General features: G+C 42.4%; 1 protein-coding gene across 1 annotated transcript in view; it reads left to right on the top strand.

The window, feature by feature from the left end:
* Positions 1–779: 779 nt before the first annotated feature.
* Positions 780–18,728, top strand: part of LOC121838488 — a 108,691-nt gene continuing 90,742 nt past the window's right edge. Inside the window, exon 1 of the mRNA XM_042294766.1 lies at positions 780–1,508. Within this exon, the coding sequence (XP_042150700.1) occupies positions 780–1,508 (729 nt within the window). The remainder of the gene's footprint in view (positions 1,509–18,728) is intronic.

Genomic DNA, 18,728 nt, shown 5'->3' with positions numbered 1-18,728 from the left:
AAAGAACCCCCCCCCCCCCTCCAAGGAAAAAAAGAATGTTTTCTTTTTAAACAGCCTGGGCGGGTCACGCGTGTAAAAAAAAAAAAAAAAAAACAATTTTACGCGAAAAAAAAAAAAATATAGGAGTATTGACGGTGCGAGATTTATTTTAGTTTCGGCGGGCCAAGTCCATGACGTCACGGAATGGTCATACACTCTTTTTACCTCAACGAGGTGTTTACTAGGCTCTCTTCACCTCAACATTTGGCGGCAAGGGCAGCGAACTGTCGACACGCCTGCTGAATCTCTGCTTCTGTATTCTGTAGCTGCCAAAGCCTTGTGGCCCACGAGTTATAACTTCCTCCAGGGCCTGGTTACCAGTGTGACATCTCTTCAAGTTTCAACTCAAACCGATGATTTTAAATTTTTATCGCGGGAGCCAAGCGGACAGGCTGTTCAGTGCAGCAAAATCGCCCACGACATCAGCGACGCCAGTAACATCACTTAACGCCATTTTTTTTTTTTTTTTTTTTGAGAGGCGTTCTTTTGCATTTGGCGGCAGCGGCAGCGACCTGTCGATACGTTAGCTGAGTCTCTGCCGCTGCTGCCAAAGTGCGGTGCCTGATAGTGTACCTTCGGTTTGTGCATTAGTCATGCCACGGTGCTGCGTACGCCGGTTATCTGTTCCCGATAATGGCCCATCGATCAGCTGCTCTGAATCTAAATTTACGTTTCATTTCGGCACTTGTTCTTGTGAAACCGAAGAAACGCGGAAAGTAAAACCTGAGGATTTTTGGAAAATGTCGAAATGTGAAGCGTGCAGGGGGGTCAAAGGAAGGTACAATGAAACAAAAGCGCAGAAGTCAGAGGTAGACTTCCCATTACAGCTGCTGGGAATAAGTAACAAGCTTGGCTCGCTCATGACCTTGCCCAGTGTGATTGGGGGGGGGGGGGGGGGGACGATTGAGAAGTCTGTACAGGTACTTTCGGATGCGTTTGACGACTTCCAACGCCGGTTACTTGAACAGAAAATATCAACTAAGGAGCTGACGAAACGAGAAAATCTGCTGGAGAACGTTGGCTCACTCAATAAACTTACTCAGATTAGGCAAGATTTGGATAATCTTGAGTGGCATAGTCGTCGCTTGAACGTCGAAATTCATGGCATCCCAGAAACAAAAAATGAGGACTTGATGAACAAAATATATGAACTGGCAAAAACGCTGAATGTGCCGCCCATGGCCCGAAGTGACATTTCAGCTTTGCATGGACTTCCAGCAAAACCGGGCGAAACTCAAGGAGCTATTGTTCGTTTCACAAGTCAGGAGCCTCGCGATTCTTGGCTCCTGAAGAGGCAGACACTCAAGAAAGTAAAAGACAATATATACATTTGTGAAAATATTACGCGGTTCTCCCGCACTCTTCTGTCAGCAACAAGGCAATGGGCGCAGAAGTCTGGCTATGCGTTTGTTTGGCACGGGAATGGGAAAGTGTTAGTTCGAAAACAGAACGGTGACCGAGCAGTTGTCGTTTGTCCAGAGCAGTGTTGGACAAAATACTCGATAAAAGTATTTAAGTTAAGTTACTAAATACCTGCTTCATAAAGTATTCAAAATACTACTCAAGTTACTTTCACTGTAAAGTATCTTGAGTCGAGTACAAATACTTAGAAATGTAATCAATTCCTTTTGAAGATACTTCCGCATTGTGCAATTTGAACCGACGGCAGTGAAAACAGCAATTATAGAGCTGCGCAAATCTGGTTAACCAGAACGGTTTATTTGTGTGCAACAACACAAAACGGCAAAAAAAAAAGGAAAAAAAAAACAAACAAACATTGCAGGGTTATTTTATGCAGTCCAACTATAAGGAGCAGAATATTGTCACGAATGACAAATGATGAGGCGGCGAATAACTGAAGAAACTAAACGTTTAATGGGGGCGAACTTGTGCCCAGAACAAAATAGAGAAAGGCTAGCGTCGCAGGCGTCGATGTCGGCGAAATAGCAGGCTGAAGCGCTGAAACAAAACTAACTCCGGACCAAAAAAAACAAAACAAAATTGGCTTGCTTTTATTTGTTTATACAGCATTGATGGTATAGTGTGCCTTAACAGGTGACCGGTAGCTTAGCTGTTGATGAGAAATTTAGCCAGTGCAGTACAACCACTAACCTGGGGTTTTAGCGTGCATCACGCAGTACTGATTACATATAACGCGTGCCGGTACGAAACTCATCTAGATCGAAACGGACGAGGGCGATGGGGATCGAACCAAGGAGGTTTCCAGCGCTAGCTTTCGCTACCGCCACGCGGAGCACCTTTTGTACCCGCGGGTTTCTGGAACATTGGGCGTAGAACGTTCCTGGCGTAGAAGATTCGCAACTCGATCAGACGACAAGGGTCTCAAACTTACGAGAATGTCAAGTTGAAAGAAAAAATAAAAAAGGAGTCCGCTCCCTAGAATTGAACCCGGAGGCTCCGCGCGAGAGCCAAGCGCGGTAACCATTCAGCATCGCGCTCGCTCCGCAAAGCGCGTGGCAATATCACGGATACATGTAACAAAACATTTCTGGGACAGAAATAAAAAGGTCGCTTTAGCTAAATTGACATTGCTGAATATCACGTCCTGCGGCGTACCTTAGACGCATCATGTACCTACAATTCATATTCCCAATATGGGGAGTTAACTATATACGAACTTGGGATACGGATATGAGTGAATGGTTAACGAAGATCCCACATAACAGCGACGGCCGTGATCTCACCTTCTTTAAGCAGGTTGCGTTCAGAAAGGCACTCAGCGTTGGGGGGCGCTTTGTTCGGAATCGGAGAGGTCACTTTTAGTTCGTTTCCTGTCCTGTTCTCTGCTTATCAATGTTCGCTTAGACCGTGTTTGCGAGTGCAATAAGTGATGGACTGAAGACAAAAAGAAAATAAGCAAAAGAAGGCCTAGGCGTTTTGCCGTAGAAAAGTCAAACATGCAAGCAAAAAAAGAAATTCTGTGTATTTTTTTTTTATTTCTTAATTTCTTGACAACTAAGTCTGCATTGTTGTCGAAGGTCGTTTCTCGGGCTGCGTTCCGCCTCATTGTGGCAATCCTAACTTCCGTAAAACGACCCATTTTGTTTGGGGATTTTTGGGGGGAAACTCTAGGAAGCAAAAAGCACCTTTGGGAAGGCGAGGGGAAAACCTTCATTGTGCGAACTTTTGGCTGAAATATGATTCACAATGGGCAAAAAAGCGATGTTTTTTTCACGAGCTCAACGAAAGTCACCGTAGCTAATCGGAGCTAGCAACGGGATTGGGTTGCTCGAAAGAATGTTCATGTTTGCTCGTGCCACGCCCATGCCATTTCACACCGAAAAACTCGGAAAATGGCGGAATGTCAAAAATGTATTTGAGATAATGAGTACAAGATACCTCAGAAATGTAATTAAGATAGAGTATTAAATACTCTCGATCCAAAGTATTTGCAAGATACCAAGATACTTCAAAAAGTATTTAAAATACAGTATCTTGAGTAGAGTATTTGAGATAGGCACAAGTCTGGTGCAGAGAAGGATCTTGCCAGGCTAAAGTAAATCACACGTCGTATCCTCTGAACACTGTTATATTCTATGTCAAGCTTTTCCCGCGACATTGCATCTTTGAAAAGGCGGTATCTTTCACTTGTTCACTTAAACGCCAGAAGCTTACGAAATAAAATCGATGAGATGAATTTGTTCTTATCTGAACTCAACCATCGTTTTGACATTATCTGTTTTAGTAAGACGTGGTTCTTATTTGATGATTGTGTTGCACTAGATGGCTACGGTTGTGTGTCGGCATGCCGCTCAAAAAATAGTGGTGGTGGGGTTGCCATTTATATTCGTTCAGAACTCTCATATAACGTACTTTCCGAACAGAGAATTCTAGATAAAAACTTTGAGTGTATTGCAGATAGTGCTGTGATATCTTGTTTGCTTGTTTGTACCGCCCTCCATCAGGATCCGTGGATGATTTCCTTCATTTCTCAGAAACGTTACTTGATCGAAGCGTGTCGCTGAGGTTATCAGCTGTCTTAGTTGGAAATCTCAACATTAATGATTGCACAGACAATGTATCTTACACGCGTTTAAAAGAAATATTTGAATCATATCACTGCACAAATACAACAAATGTGCCGACTAGAATTACTTCGACCACAGAAACCACTCTTGACCTTTGTGTAACAAATCTTCCTTCAGATGATTTGAGATCAGGCACATTAATGTGCGATCTAAGTGACCACTAACCAATATACTCTCTTCTGCCTTGTAAGCAGCCACGCGGCTATAAACAAGAAGCGTTAGTTGGAGATTGTACTAAACGAAATATTCAGTGGTTTATGGATTTTATCTTGTGTCACGATTGAAATATTGTTTTGAGAAAAAACAATGCAGACAGGGCATATGACGTTTTTCTATCCCATTTTATTTCCGTTTATAACACATGTTTTCCCTTAAAGGAGCGAAAAAACGTAACAACATTCGAAAACCAGGGACATCGAACGAATTATATCAAAGGATTAAAAACCGAAACAAACTCTATCAGATATTCTTAAGAAAACAAGGAGTGAAAATGACATTTGCGTATTTAAAAATGTACGAAATAAACTAAACACTGATATTAAAAAATGCTAAATGTGAATGCTACATGTAAACGTTTTCGGAAGTTATGGGGAATCTTCGCTTGATGTGGCAAACAGTAAATTAGCTAAGTTCTAGGAACGTCTCGCGAAAAAAAAGTGCCATTTTACGATGAGGCGCTATCGGAAGAACAGATGGCAAACCGGTTTCATGCCAACTTTTTTATTGCTGGTGCCCCCCTAAATGACCGCGTAGATATACCATGTGAGCAGTTGCTAAGGACAAATTGCCTACATTCTTTCTTCTTGTATCCGACTGATCAGTGTGAAATTATAGATTTAATTAGGGCACTAAAAGATGACTGCGCTTCCGGTACTGATGATATCAAGCCTAGACCTTGAAAGGACGTTTGTGAAGAAATCAGCTTTCCACTCGCTCACGTTTGTAACCTCATTCCACCTACAGGCGTCTTCCCGGACAAAATTAAACATGGACGTGTGGCTGTCATACACAAAGGTGGACCAGTTAAAGATCTACACAACTATAGACATATTTTTGTACTTTCAGTTTTCTCAAAGGTAGCTGAAATTATTATAAATAAATGACGTGCTAAATTTTTGACTTCACATAATATTCTAGTAAAGGAGCAATTTGGCTTTCAGAAAAAGATACGTCAGCAGAAGTTGCACTGCTTGGAATAAAAGAACAAATCCTTGAGAATATAGAACAAAACGTATATACGCTAGGTATATTCCTTGACCTTAAAAAGGCATTCGATTGCGTTCAACATGACATAATCTTAAAAAAAGCCAGTTCTGCAAAGTCCGTGGTGTTGCGTTATTATTATTTAAAAACTATCTCGCGTCGATAACACAGTATATAGCCATAAACGGAGTTAAGTCAGACCTTCAACGCGCCAGATATGGAGTCCCCCAGGGATCTATTTTTGGACCTATGCTGTTTTTTTTAAATACCAACGACATTGTAAACATACATGGTAGTTCAAATGTAGTATTATATGCAGATGATACAAATATTTCTTTTTCTCCGGTGTAGACATGCACGATCTCTTTGGAAGGGCAAAAGAATGGTTGATGGGTTTAGGCAAGTGGCTTAAATCAAATGAACTTTATTTAAACGTAGACAAAACTAAGTACTTACTATTAAAACCGAAAGGAATGCCACTACTGTCAAATATTAAAGCAGAATTACAGGACTCTTTCATTCAAAAGTCTTCAACATGATTCTTGGGAGTTCAATTCCTCGAAAACTTATATGGACACCGCATCTTGATTCGCTCATAGGAAATCTTTGTCGAACTGTTGGTCTTTGAATAGATGAAGATATTATCTCCCCCCAAAAGCTAAACGTCAAATTTATTTAGGCCTCATACACTCCCGCATAAGTTATTGTCTCTTGCTGTGGTCAAGCACGTCCCGAGCAAATTTAGATCGTGTCTTATCTATACAAAAGCGGGCATTACGAGCAATTAGAAACATAGAATTTTTTAGGAATGCCACACCATACTTAAGAGCATACCAAATATTAAGCTTAAGAGATCTACACAAATATAAACTGTCCCTCGAGATTTGGCGGCAATTTCATACTGTCAAATTGTTGTTCCATGCAAAGTATCCCGTGAAAATTGGCCCGTACAATTTGAGACAAAATGTAATAATCAAATCACGTTCATGGACAAATTATGGAGATCGTAAGCTAAGTTTTAAGATAACAGGTTTTTTAAACAACACCCAACTATTTTGGACTTTTTAAATAGTGCCAGGTCACCCCTTAATTATAAACAAAAGTCTGAAATAAATTTTATTTAGGGATGAATAAAACAACGAATTTTTTTCTAAACTTCTTGAATGATAAATGCATGTGATCTCACAAAAAGTGATATTTTAAAGATCTGTTAAAGAAAAATGTAATGTTCTCAATAACTAGCCACCCTTTGTGCGCACACCACTGGTTGTTTCTTATTAGTTTTCCTTTGTATTTTTTTATTGTATAGCAGCGAAAGCATGTCACTCTTTTTGTCTTGTCTTGCTACTGCTGTTGCCAAAAAGGGTGGCGTGGCCTCGTCAGGCACTTCAAAGTGCCTTTAGCCATGTCCCCTGAGACTTTCTGTAAGTTTGTCTCAAACAACCTCATACAAAAAAACAAAAACAAAATTCAAAGCAAAGCCAATCCACCTCTCCTCCACGCGCCCGAAATGCAAGAGCGAAAGCATGTCGAAAGGAGGAGACTACCGACTAAATCGCGTTTCGCGCCGTGAATATTGCTCTATTTTTTGTATTTTTGCGAAAAATATATTTCCTTACATGCGTTTCCAAACCAGACTTTTAATGTATATATATATATATATATATATATATATATATATATATATATATATATATATTCAGGGTGTTTTTTTTAAGCTTTATAGATTTGTTTAAAAAAAACGTGAAAGCTACACTAATGCCGCTTGTGGAGGTGAGTTATACGGCCAGGCGGACATATTATAAGAAGCTAATCGTAACGATCAGTCGGATAATTAATTAAAAATCGTTAATTAAATTTTTAATTAATGACAATAGACATATGGTTCCAAGTAGAATCTTGCTCAGCGTCAGGGGGCTAATCGTAACGACCAGTCGTCGAATTAATTATATATATATATATATATATATCGTAAGAAAGAGGTAAATGCTTTAAAACATATATATATATGTAAACAAATATGTGCAGATGAATGAACCGTACTTACCAATGAATCAAAGTTTTCAGGAAACCCCCGATAGCCAAACAACGGCGGAGCCAGGATTTGAACTCTGGGCTTCCCAATGTCCGGTCGGGTGTGCTAACCTCTACACCACTCCACCTTGGCTTTCTGGCGTTTCCTACCTGTCTTATTAATGCACAAGAAACGAAATGTGTCCAATCTGAGGTGTTCTGGAAACACATATACACACACACACACACACACACACATATATATATATATATATATATATATATATATATATATATATATATATATATATATATATATATATTTCTTTCCAAGTGTCTTTTAAGCTGAGACTGCATCCAAAGCTACAAGCGCGGCTACCCGGCGTTTCTGGCTTTAAGACGTAGATTTCTAGCCAGAGCGCTCGTTCTGCGGGAGAACGCTTCAAAGCAGCGACCTTGAGCTCCCGTGCTTGTGGCATTGGCTGCACACTCAGCTTAAAGGGACACGACAACGAAATTTTGGCGCTCATTTTTTGGTCTATATGTGTTCAAAAAAGCGCCATCAAATCGAGCATACCAATATCTTGTTAAAAAAGTCACGAAAAGGAATTTTAAAACGAATTAAACGATTAGCAAAGAGCACCTGGTGGATGTCGCTAACGCCTCGCTTGTAATGCCCGTCTAGCAACCTTAGCAGCTAATGACGGAGGTTGTCTCACCTCCAGCCACGACGAAAGAAGAGGGGCAGGAGGAACTCCCCTCTTCCCGAGAATGCCTTTTGTGTGTCACAGAAGTCGCTATTGTCCCCTTACAAGATTATAGAAGATTAACCCGTCACTCAAAATTTGTGCAAAAGCAGCCGCTTCGGTGGCTGGAACGACTAGGCCATCCTCTCGACGTCAGCCTCGCCGTAGCTTTGCTCGTCTTGAGACGACCTACGTCACGATTGCGTTGGATGTCACGTGGTCTCCGCTGGGCCTTCTCCGAGCGCTTGCCAGAGTGGGCCGTTTATAACGAAAAATACAGCCACCAGGCTCAAAATACAAACGTGCGATTGACTTTTACGGATGTTCTGCAACATATTCAGCCTATTTTTGAGCACGGCGGGAATATTTCAAATTTCGTTGAAGTATCCCTTTAAGGTGCAACCCTCCGTTCATGACGTTTTGGTGCTTTTTTGACGGCATATAGCTTTCTTTCATGTATCTTACAATCGTAAAAATAATGTCAAATTAAAGAGCGTTTTTTCAACAGTACTTTAATGCCTCAATATTGCGATTATCTTTAGTTGTTAGTTAAATATTCAGATTTTAATAAACCACAGTCTCTAATATTGAAAAAAAATATCTCGTGTTATAACGTCCCATCGTCCCCGATATCTTACGTGAGCGTTCGGTTGGATGTAATAAATTGAAAGAAAGTAAGCAACAAATCGTAAGATAAAAAAAGTAAAGTTTAAAATGGTGTTATTTTGCGGCGCTATAAAACGGAATCACGTAAACTAATCAAAATTACGAGACATTAAAGTATGAAGCATCATTCGATATAACATATTCCAGAACTTCCATATCAATATGTTACACGTTAAAGGGATACTTCAACGAAATTTGAAATATTCCCGTTGTGTTCAAAAATAGGTTGAATATGATTAGGGTGTGTATTTTCCGGTTTTAACCGAAAAACACCGATAAACATCCGTCGGTGATGAAAATACAAAATCGGTTAAAACCGAAAAACACCGCTGGTTGGATATTTTCGCCCCGGTTAAAACCGAAAAACACCGGCCGTTGCACGTTTCCGACCTAGCGAAACCCTTTCCCTGTAGAAGTTCGTCAAACGTGTTATCTCGTGGATCCTGCATTCTTTCAGTGTCTATACATGGCTTGCACGTGGCGTCAGTCCGCCCTCCTCTCTGGGGGTCAAAAGCGTCTAGTTAACGCAGTGAAAGCTAAGCTCTCACACGCCTTTCCCCCATTGTGTCGCCCATGGCCCCCTTTTGTGGAAAAATTAACGCAGCGGAGGGTACGCTCTCACGTGCCTTTTCCCCATTATGTCTGGCCAAGTAATTTCGGTGCAAGCCATGTATTCAGTGGTTGCTGTGGTTCCTGGAAGACACTACCAACATCCGTGTCGTACAGGGCTACTGAACTATCAAAACTGAGATGCGTTCCTTGTTATCTGTTTAGTTTCTATGGGCTTTTGGGAAAACGGAAATAGAGTTTTGTTGGCGTTGGAGTTTTTCGCTGTATATAAAAGAACCGTTCTGTAAAAAAAATTGTAGACGTGTTTGAGAAGGCGCGTCTGTCCCGCGTCTGCGGGTTTTCTCAACGCGAGACTTGCTTCCCTTCGTCGCCACGCGGAGTAGAAGGCCACCAGGATGGGAAGTAAGCGGAAAGCTCAGGATGACTACGCTACAGATTTCGTGGATGAATCGCCGTTCTGGTTCCGCGTGCCAATTGTTAATGTGTACATAAACGTGCAGCTGCCAGAGGGATTTGTGCCTTATGAAAGTATCTATCGGCTGGTCCTCCGAGACGAGAGCTAGCTGAGTGACCCAGAATCAGAGTTTCTTTGTTACCGCCAGTATGCTGTGACTATACTCCGTTTCAAACATAGCGTGCAACGTAGTCAAAGCTAGCGCGCCGGTTTGCACAGCCGACCGCGACTACGTTCGCTCCACAGAATAGTGCGGCCCCTGAAAAAAAAAAAAAAAAAGTCGAAAAGTGTACGTCTTTGTCGCTAGTAACTAATAGTGGCGTTATGATTTCGAGGGAACAGCATTCTTTTCCAATAAAAAGGAAACGATAATGTAAACTACTCCAAATTATTTTCCGTTTTCGTACGTGCGGCACTCGCACTCGCTTCGGGTTTTCGGGTTGTGCGGCTGCCCCTGCCTCGCCGGTTTCGAGAAGATGGCGTCTTACGCGGAAATGCCTTCTTTTCCTGCTCGGATATTTTCGAAGATTCGTTGTGTGAAGATCTCGCAAAAGTGCAAGCAGGTGATTGCCAACGTGTACGCGAGTTCAAGAACGTGTTTCCCGGAGACGTCAGTCCGTGAGGTCCTGGAGACGGTCAGTAACGACACCGGAGTGTCTGGCAAGGTGGCGTCCCCGAAGCGAAGACCTCGCAACGTGAAAGTTCCGAGCACGCGGACAGTGTTGTGAACTGCCACCTGTTATTTCTGGTGTTGAAATCGGCCTTATGGCTTCAAAGTGAAACAAGCCTCAAGAAGGAACTGTGTCGGTGATGAATCGTGCCTACGGCTCCGTCTGCTTGCGGGACCTTACAGCAGGCGGTGCCCGTGATTGCATTCCGAAGCGCCTGGGTTCTTCTGCCTGCGGGACCGTAACCTTGGTCGGCTCCGTCTGCCTGAGGCACCTTAACCTTGGTCGGCTAAGTAAACGACGCACATGCCCGTGCCTGTATTCCGAGGCCCCTGCTTTCCTCGAAAAGGAAACAACATTCGATCCTGATCTCGAGTGCCGTGTGTTGTGTACGCGTCTATTGTGAATCACTCCCGGTTCATGGGGGCGCCGGCACCAGAGCACCGAGACACTGCCGTCTGGATGACTTCTTCCATACACCGGCGAGTATTCCGATTCTGAAGGAAACTTCCATGGAGTCACATCACGTGAGGGAATGCCAAGCCGTCTGACCAAGGGCAGTGCGGTTCCCTAATCACAGTATTCGTGATATAAAGGACCGTCCACCACACTCTCAAGGTACTCTCTGATTTTCACGCTACCATGTAAATAAACGGCTTTAAATAGAGACGCCCTGGATCTCAACCATTCTTCCGTTTTGACGAGGCCGGCGCAAGTTCAAGCGGAACACCAGCCCCTAGTCTACCTTCTCATCGATAAAAATCGACAAAAAAAGAGGAATTGAAATATGCACTTACGCAATACGCACAATCTTGCACAAAAAATAGGTCGAGGAAAAAAAATTAAAAAAAAACCTTTGTGCCCTAAGTGGATTCGAACCACCGCCACCGAGACGTCGGCATCACCAGAGCAGTGCCTTGTACCGCTCGTCCACGAAATCTCGCGGAGTAACACATTTTTTTGTGTTTTTTCATGCGCACTACTTCAGTAGCTTTCCCAGCGTTGCACGCGATGTTTGAAACGGAGTATAGCACCGCTGATCCAGTGTTATTTTGGAAACTTCATTTACCTGACTGGCGTCTACTGTCCCAAGCCTGGCTGGACATTTTGGGATTTCCTGTGTATAGCGAAAATGTGGAGCGTGTGTTTTTGTGAACCGCAAGGAACGTGCTGCCATGATGGATGCAAGCCTCTCGAAGTATGCTTGCATCCACTATAATAACCAAGTGTGAGAAATATATGCTTTCTCGAGAAGGGTATGAAATATGTTAATAAGATTAGAACTCTCTGTCTGTGATCAATCGCATTTTTTTCACCGATAATCACCGATTTTAGCCTCGTCGTGAGACGTTCCACCGAAATACACCGGTGCTTCGAAAATAAATAAACACCGAAAAACATGCGCCAATTTTTCACACAAATAAACACCGGAAAGTACACACCCTAAATATGATCCACAGTATCCGTAAATGACAATCGCACGTTTGTATTTTGATCCTGGTGGCTGTATATTTCGTTATAAAGGACCCACTCTGGCAAGCGCTCGGAGAAGGCCCAGCTTAGAGCACGTGACATCCAACGCAATCGTGACGTAGGTCGTCTCAAGACGAGCAAAGCTACGGCGAGGCTGACGTCGAGAGGATGGCCTAGTTGTTCCAGCCACCGAAGAGGCTGCTTTTGTACGAATTTTGAGAGACGGGTTAATGTTCTATAATCTTCTAGGGGGACAGTAGCGACTTCTGCGACACAGAAAAGGGATTCTCGGGAAGAGGGGAGTTCCTCCTTCCCCCCTTCTCTCGTCGTGGCCGGAGACGAGACAACCTCCGTCACTAGCTGTCAAGGTTCCTAGACGAGCATTACAAACGAGGCGTTAGCGACATCCACCACGTTCTCTTTGCTAATCGTTTAATTCGTTTTAAAATTCCTTTTCGAGACTTTTTTAACAAGATATTGGTATGTTCCATGCGATACTGCTCTTTTGAACACATATAGACCAAAAAATGAGCGCGGAAATTTCGTTGTAGTATCCCTTTAAGAATTTTATTAGACTTCAAACGTTTCCCATTTAGTTACGGCAAATTGCAGTTTCTTAATATAGATTACAGAATGGCGACAAGTGTTCAAGAATAGCTTGATGTGCATTTTCCGTCGTGTGCCTCTTGGAACGCCACGTGAAAGACAGAAAAAGCGCCAGATGTCAGGGTGTGAGATGCCTGAATTCCCGCAGTGAGCGCGCCAGAGATGTCAAAACAGCAAGCACAACGCTGTGGGTGCACTACAGCTGCTTTTGCACGCGTTTGACTGTGCGTCGGTACACATGCCCGGCGCGATCCAAATGAGATTGGCGCACTGAAAGGGATTCCGCCATTTCGGATTCCGCCACGTATGCGAAAACATTTAAATGTTCTTATCACTTGCAAAAACCATTTTCGCAGGCAAACCATGCTTGTCGGAATGGTTCGACTCTATTTTTTTTTTTTCAAAAACCACCTCGGTGGTTTTTAAGTGGAAATAATATAAAAACAAAACACTAATCATTAAAACCAGCACGGTGTCTCTGAGCCACCGTGCTGGCCCATGAGTTCCTATTTATCTATTATTTATTTATTCGTTACCTACATTTCGGCCTGGGGGCATTATTGTAAGGGGTAACTTACATGCAAACACAACAAATACGAAACTGGAAATGAAAAGAAAATATCAATACATGGTGACATCAGCTACAAATAATACAATGCGCAATCACAAAAAAAAATTTAACACAACATACACGTATCTACTATAAGCTGCTAACATCAGCACAATGCAATACAACACATTAGTCATGGACCATTCTCTTGTAAGTAACGACTCAAATGACAATCAAAAGTTCCATCCGAAGCCGAAACCACATGCTTCGGGAGTCTATTTCACTGATTTATTGTTCGTGGGAAAAATGACGATTGAAAAACAGATGTGCGGCATGCTATTTCCCGTATTTTTTTCGAGTGGTCTAATCTCTGGGAAGTAAAAGGTTTAGGTAGATGTTCCTATCAATGCCGGTACATTCACGAACCACTTTATTCAGAAAAGAGTACCTTGATAACTTCCGGCGAAGTTCGAGCGACTCCGATGACAATAATTATTTTAATGCCGTGACACTGATATCAAAATGATAAGAGTTAGTAACAAAACGGACAGAGCGATTTTGGATGGCCTCAAGTTTATTAGATAAGGTTTTAGTGTTCGAATCCTATACTACAGGAGCATGTTCTAAGAGGGAATGTACGTTAGAAATGTATAGTATTTCTTTGACGTCACGAGGTGCGTGTTTAAATTTTCTCTTTATAAAGTTGAGTACATGTCTTGCTTTCATTGTTATAAATTCAACATGACTACTCCATGTTAGGTTAGATGAAAAATAACATCCAAATACTTCACATCCTTCGCCAAGATAATCTGGTTTGTATCTAGATAGTAATTAGTCTCTATGTTTAGACGCTTTCTGCTAAAGCGGATACAGTTACACTTTGCAAAATTCAGTTTCATTTTCCATTCGTTGTACCGTGTGAGTATTTGATCAAGATCAGTTTGTAAAGCGGCAGCATCGTCCTGGTTATTTATATCCCTGCATAACACAATCATCTCCATGTAATCTTATTTTGGAGGTAGTTCCGTAGCCTGTATCATTTATATAGGTTAAAAACAGAAGCGGAGCAACACGGATCCTTGGGGAACACCCGACGTTACTGAAACAAAGCAAGATTCTGAGTCATTAATGACTACTTTTTGGAAGCGACCGGTAAGATAGTCTGCTATCCAACCAAGGACAGAAACAGTTTTAAAAGCCATAAAGAGTGTGGCACGGTATCAAAAGCCTTGCTAAAGTCTAACAGTATACAATCAACGTGCTTCCCAGAATCAAAAGAAGAAAACACATCATACGAAAATCCGACAAACTGAGTGATGCAAGAGAAGCCTGCCCTAAAGCCATGTTAAAACTGCACAAAAATACTTGCTTGCAAGTGATGAAATATGTTTGAGTAAATTATATGCTTAAGAGTCTTGCAACTCGGGTTTAAATATCGACCGAGGTGCCCGTTATCTGGCGGAGGCCAATCTGAGATTTCGGTTGCACGGCAAAAGATCTCGAGTTAGCCAAAATAAACCCGCAATTTTTTTTATTGGGGCGTGTTAAGTGATTTTTGTCACTTTGGCTTGTAAAAACCTAAGATCTGAATACTTGCTTCGCTTTACCTTAGTTCGGAGCGCAGCCAACGCTACGGGCTGATAAAGCACCTGAAGCAGCGCCAAAGGCGCGAGGTCAAGCAGTTCGTTCTCTTTCTGTGCCTGCGCGGTTAGGCTAAACTGGACCCACTAAGTAAGCTACGCTTCATACATATCTCGGTGCTTAAAATGATGGTTGTCAGTTACCTGAAGTTTCATTTGAAATCACAGGAAGCGCTTTTCCGTCCTCCACAAATGTTGAAATAGTTCGCGTCAAGCAAAGCAATATTACGTGAGCTTCCTGACACCGAAAGTAATGCTGAGGAAGTCGCACTTCTGAATCATGACGATCGGCAGTTGCGTCTGATTTGTTACTAACCAGCAAGATGGCGGCGCCCACAACAATATCGGGGAAAAGAGTGCCGATACTCTAAGCGCCATGACAATAATGATCGTAGCTCGTTTGGTCCAGCTCACAGGCAAAACCAAGTGCGGTGGGGGATCGTTGGCCGAGTGTGTTGTGGCACTGCAGACCAGAGCACGTGGAGAAATGCGCGAGTGCGGGCTCCGTTCAAAGGACGGAGCTCATGTTGCAGAACCTGTAGGGACTAAATCCCCTCGATGTGTTTTCGATAATTTTACAAGTAACCAAGAAGGCGCCAGTCAACGAGGCCCGTATCTCGAGCGGCCCATGGAGACAAATGGCGGCGCAGCACTAAAATGACTGACCTACAGTGTTCTAAAGGGTTATAGTGGCAAGAGCGGCGGCCACTTTGTGAAGCTTTTGCGCGTAGACGACACCGGGGTGCTGCTGTTCTGCGCCCTAGAAGCACGCTCCCGTCAGCCCCATCGTCAGCGCTGTTCGGCGCGTACTACTGTGGTTCGACTGGAGCTTTTCGCAACGCGAAACAATCGCGAATGTGAAAAGAAATGTAGTTCTCCCTTTGGACTAATGCCTCTAGAGTGTGTGCTACCCTCTACCTTAAATATTCGCGTGTTTCGAGGCAGATTATTTAATGAATATCTACTCCCCCCAGTACTGACAAATCGTCCAGCAACGAAAGAAACCACGTGATATTGTAATACCAAGGGTAAATAGACTAATAAATCTCAATAAATCTTTGACTTTTTCAATGGTGAGCAGAACAATAAACTGGTGTATTGTTTTTTGTCATCGTGTTGCCGATGCGGGGACCAGAGTTGCGTAAAGTACAAGGCCGAGCGTGCTTGGGAACGGCCAAGCCCATACAAAAATGTCTTATGGTCGGCTATAGAAAATTCTTTGTATGGTCGGCTTTAGCTATTTGGCCCAATCAGCTAAAGAATCTTCTATAGCTGTCTTTAGAATTTTTTATGGTCGCATTTATGGGCCTCTTTAGCTTTGTCTATGGCCCTATCGCTGTCCGGCCATAGCGGTCTTTAGTTTTTTTAATGGTTGACCAAAGACTTCTCTATGGCTCTCCCTATGGCTCTTTTTAGCCAGCAGACCCTAAAAAAAATTCAAGTTCCCCCGACTTGTGAATGCTACATGGCGTATGTATATCTATGTGCAAATCTATGTATAGATAGATATACATACATCTCTGAACACACAGAACACAAGCAGAGCACTTACCCACACAGCAGCAACAACGCAATCTATGTTTTGCTCGCACTAGCTCTATATATGGCAGTCTAATTTTTGAATCCCACTTTGCCGGTGACCCATCATTTGTCGTAAAAACACGGAGAGGCGGAGCAAATATTACTCGTACTTAATAAATTATTTGAATTGTCTCTTGGAAAAGCCCCCATCTCTTAATTCAAAACCCTGAAAAAAGCAAATGTTGATCATTAGGCTAATTAGCTAAAATGTATTAATTATCTTTTTAATAAGTTTGATGAATCATGTTTACAATGCAGTGATGATATACAGTACACTAGTACTGAAGATTGCAATTAATCTATTGCTTGATTGCAGTGTTCGGCGCCAGTGTAAGTTATTTTCACTTTTGGGGGTAATGATTAATTTTAATTGTTGCACAAGTATTTTAATGGATTTTTCAAACAAGAAATATTACTGGTTTTCACGACTCGTTGCAACAGCAGAAAACATATATTTGGTCATGGTTTGTCACCGGCCTGACAGAAATTTAGTATTGATTTAATTTTCTAACGTGGAGTGTTTTTACTAAAAAAAAGTAAGCGCCGCTAGTGACTTTCTGTAGGCGTGGAAAAAAATTTATTGGTTCTTAGTCTTTAGACATGGGGTCATAAATTTCTCTATAGACGGGTAAAGGCAATTTATTGGTTTCCAGTCTTTAAACTCGGCGCGAAGGAGCTTTTATAGACGAAAAAAGAACATTTATTGGTTCGCCGTCTTTACACGCTGGTCATATTATTTTCTGTAGTCGTCTAAAGAAATTTTATTGGTTGCCAATCTTTAGACTCAGGGTCATAAAATATTCTATAGACGGTTAAAGACAATTTATTGGTTCCCTGTCTTTAGACACGGGGCCATAGATTTTTCTATAGCTGGCTGTAGCTGTCTTTATGGATTTCTATGGCCGACCATAGAGGGCCATAGCCTGCCATATAATTTTCCATACACGACCATAAACCATTTTTGTATGGGAGGTGCCACTGCAACTGGCGAACATATAGCAAATTGTCTTTCGTAGAAGGCAACCTATGAAGAAACGATACCTCGATTGGGAGTATGATAAGCATTAAAATATATAATGAACACAAACTTCAACAACCCCTAATATGAAAAACAAAAGGATTCTCAACACACTGGTTTATGAGCTCTCAAAAGGGGTAATACACTTCTTTGATATACACAGCAAGCACGTGAAAGATACCCATCAACATACTACGCAAAAAGACTACAAAATAGGCGTAATATATTGCGCCATAAAATCCTAACCTCTTCGCCATTGACGATGTGCACGGAATCTCGAAGGATAAGGCGCGGTTCAAAATGTCTCTCGCACACCGCTGATGTCTCGGCGAGGCGTTTATCATCTCGTTTAAGATTTGCTCCCCACTGTGGTCTTGGCGACTTCTCCCTTGGCACACGAAACAGCGACGGTTTACGATCGTTGGTGCTCCGGCTGCCTTTGTTGTCCGGGTAGCCCGACTTGCATCCCGGCGCAAAGCAGTGTCTGTCCGTCTTTTTCCTTGCATTTATGACCGAGACGGCAAAGGAACGTTGAAGAGTCCCCACCACTACACCACAAAGAAAAGTGCTACGGTTCTACGTTCGGAAGAAGCGTACCGTCTCAGCCTTACCTTCTTCTTCGCTCATCGCACATCTGCCATGTGCCACCGATTCTCCTCGGGCTCGGAACTCCAGCGCCACTCGTGGCCATCTACGTCGACCGTCTTCACGCGGCCCATTGTAAGCGGGCGCCGCTCTTGCCACTATATCCTGTAAAACCCTGTAGACTGGCCCTTAAAGCGAATGGCGGCGGAGCACCCGCTCGTGGCACGTGTCCTGCGGGTTTCCACAACAATGGTTGACGGTACTTGTAAAAAAAGCCTTTCTCGAGGGGATTTAGCAGGGACCTTGGGTTCTCTCACCCATCTACATCCTACCGTCGTGCGATCGTGTATCACATATGCTGCGTAATGCACGTTAAAGGCCCCGAGCTAACAGTTGTACTGCACTTTTTATAATCTACAGCGGGTAACAATGTCGCCGTACGAAACTCCTACTCTCTAAAGAACTAATGACTAATTTTAAATGCGCCGTATCATTGCATTTTTAATGTGTGGTCGCGTGATCGCGTTCTTTTTTTTTTTTTTTTTGTCTACATCTTTGATTATGCGGTTCTTATTTATTATGAAACAAACCATAGTTGTCTGACCTGTGGGAAAATATTATATAACTAAGAAAATGGCACGTAAACGCAAAAGACAAAAAAAAGACACATGGGCGCACTTAATAAAAATAATTGAAATAATATAGTTGATTATAATTGTGTTTTAAAAATTTTGAGCGCACCAAAAGCTATAAAAGCGAGCTCCACACTTTGGACTGTGCTCTTGTTAGCTGGAAGTATAGTTCAAGGCAGCATGCTCGCACTTCTATGTTCGGCTCCGCTCGTACGATAAAACCAAATACTTTACC

Source organism: Ixodes scapularis, unplaced genomic scaffold (assembly GCF_016920785.2).
Source record: "Ixodes scapularis isolate PalLabHiFi unplaced genomic scaffold, ASM1692078v2 PGA_scaffold6__148_contigs__length_123643588, whole genome shotgun sequence".
NCBI lineage: Eukaryota > Metazoa > Arthropoda > Arachnida > Ixodida > Ixodidae > Ixodes > Ixodes scapularis.
This window is presented reverse-complemented; position numbering and strand designations above follow the sequence as displayed.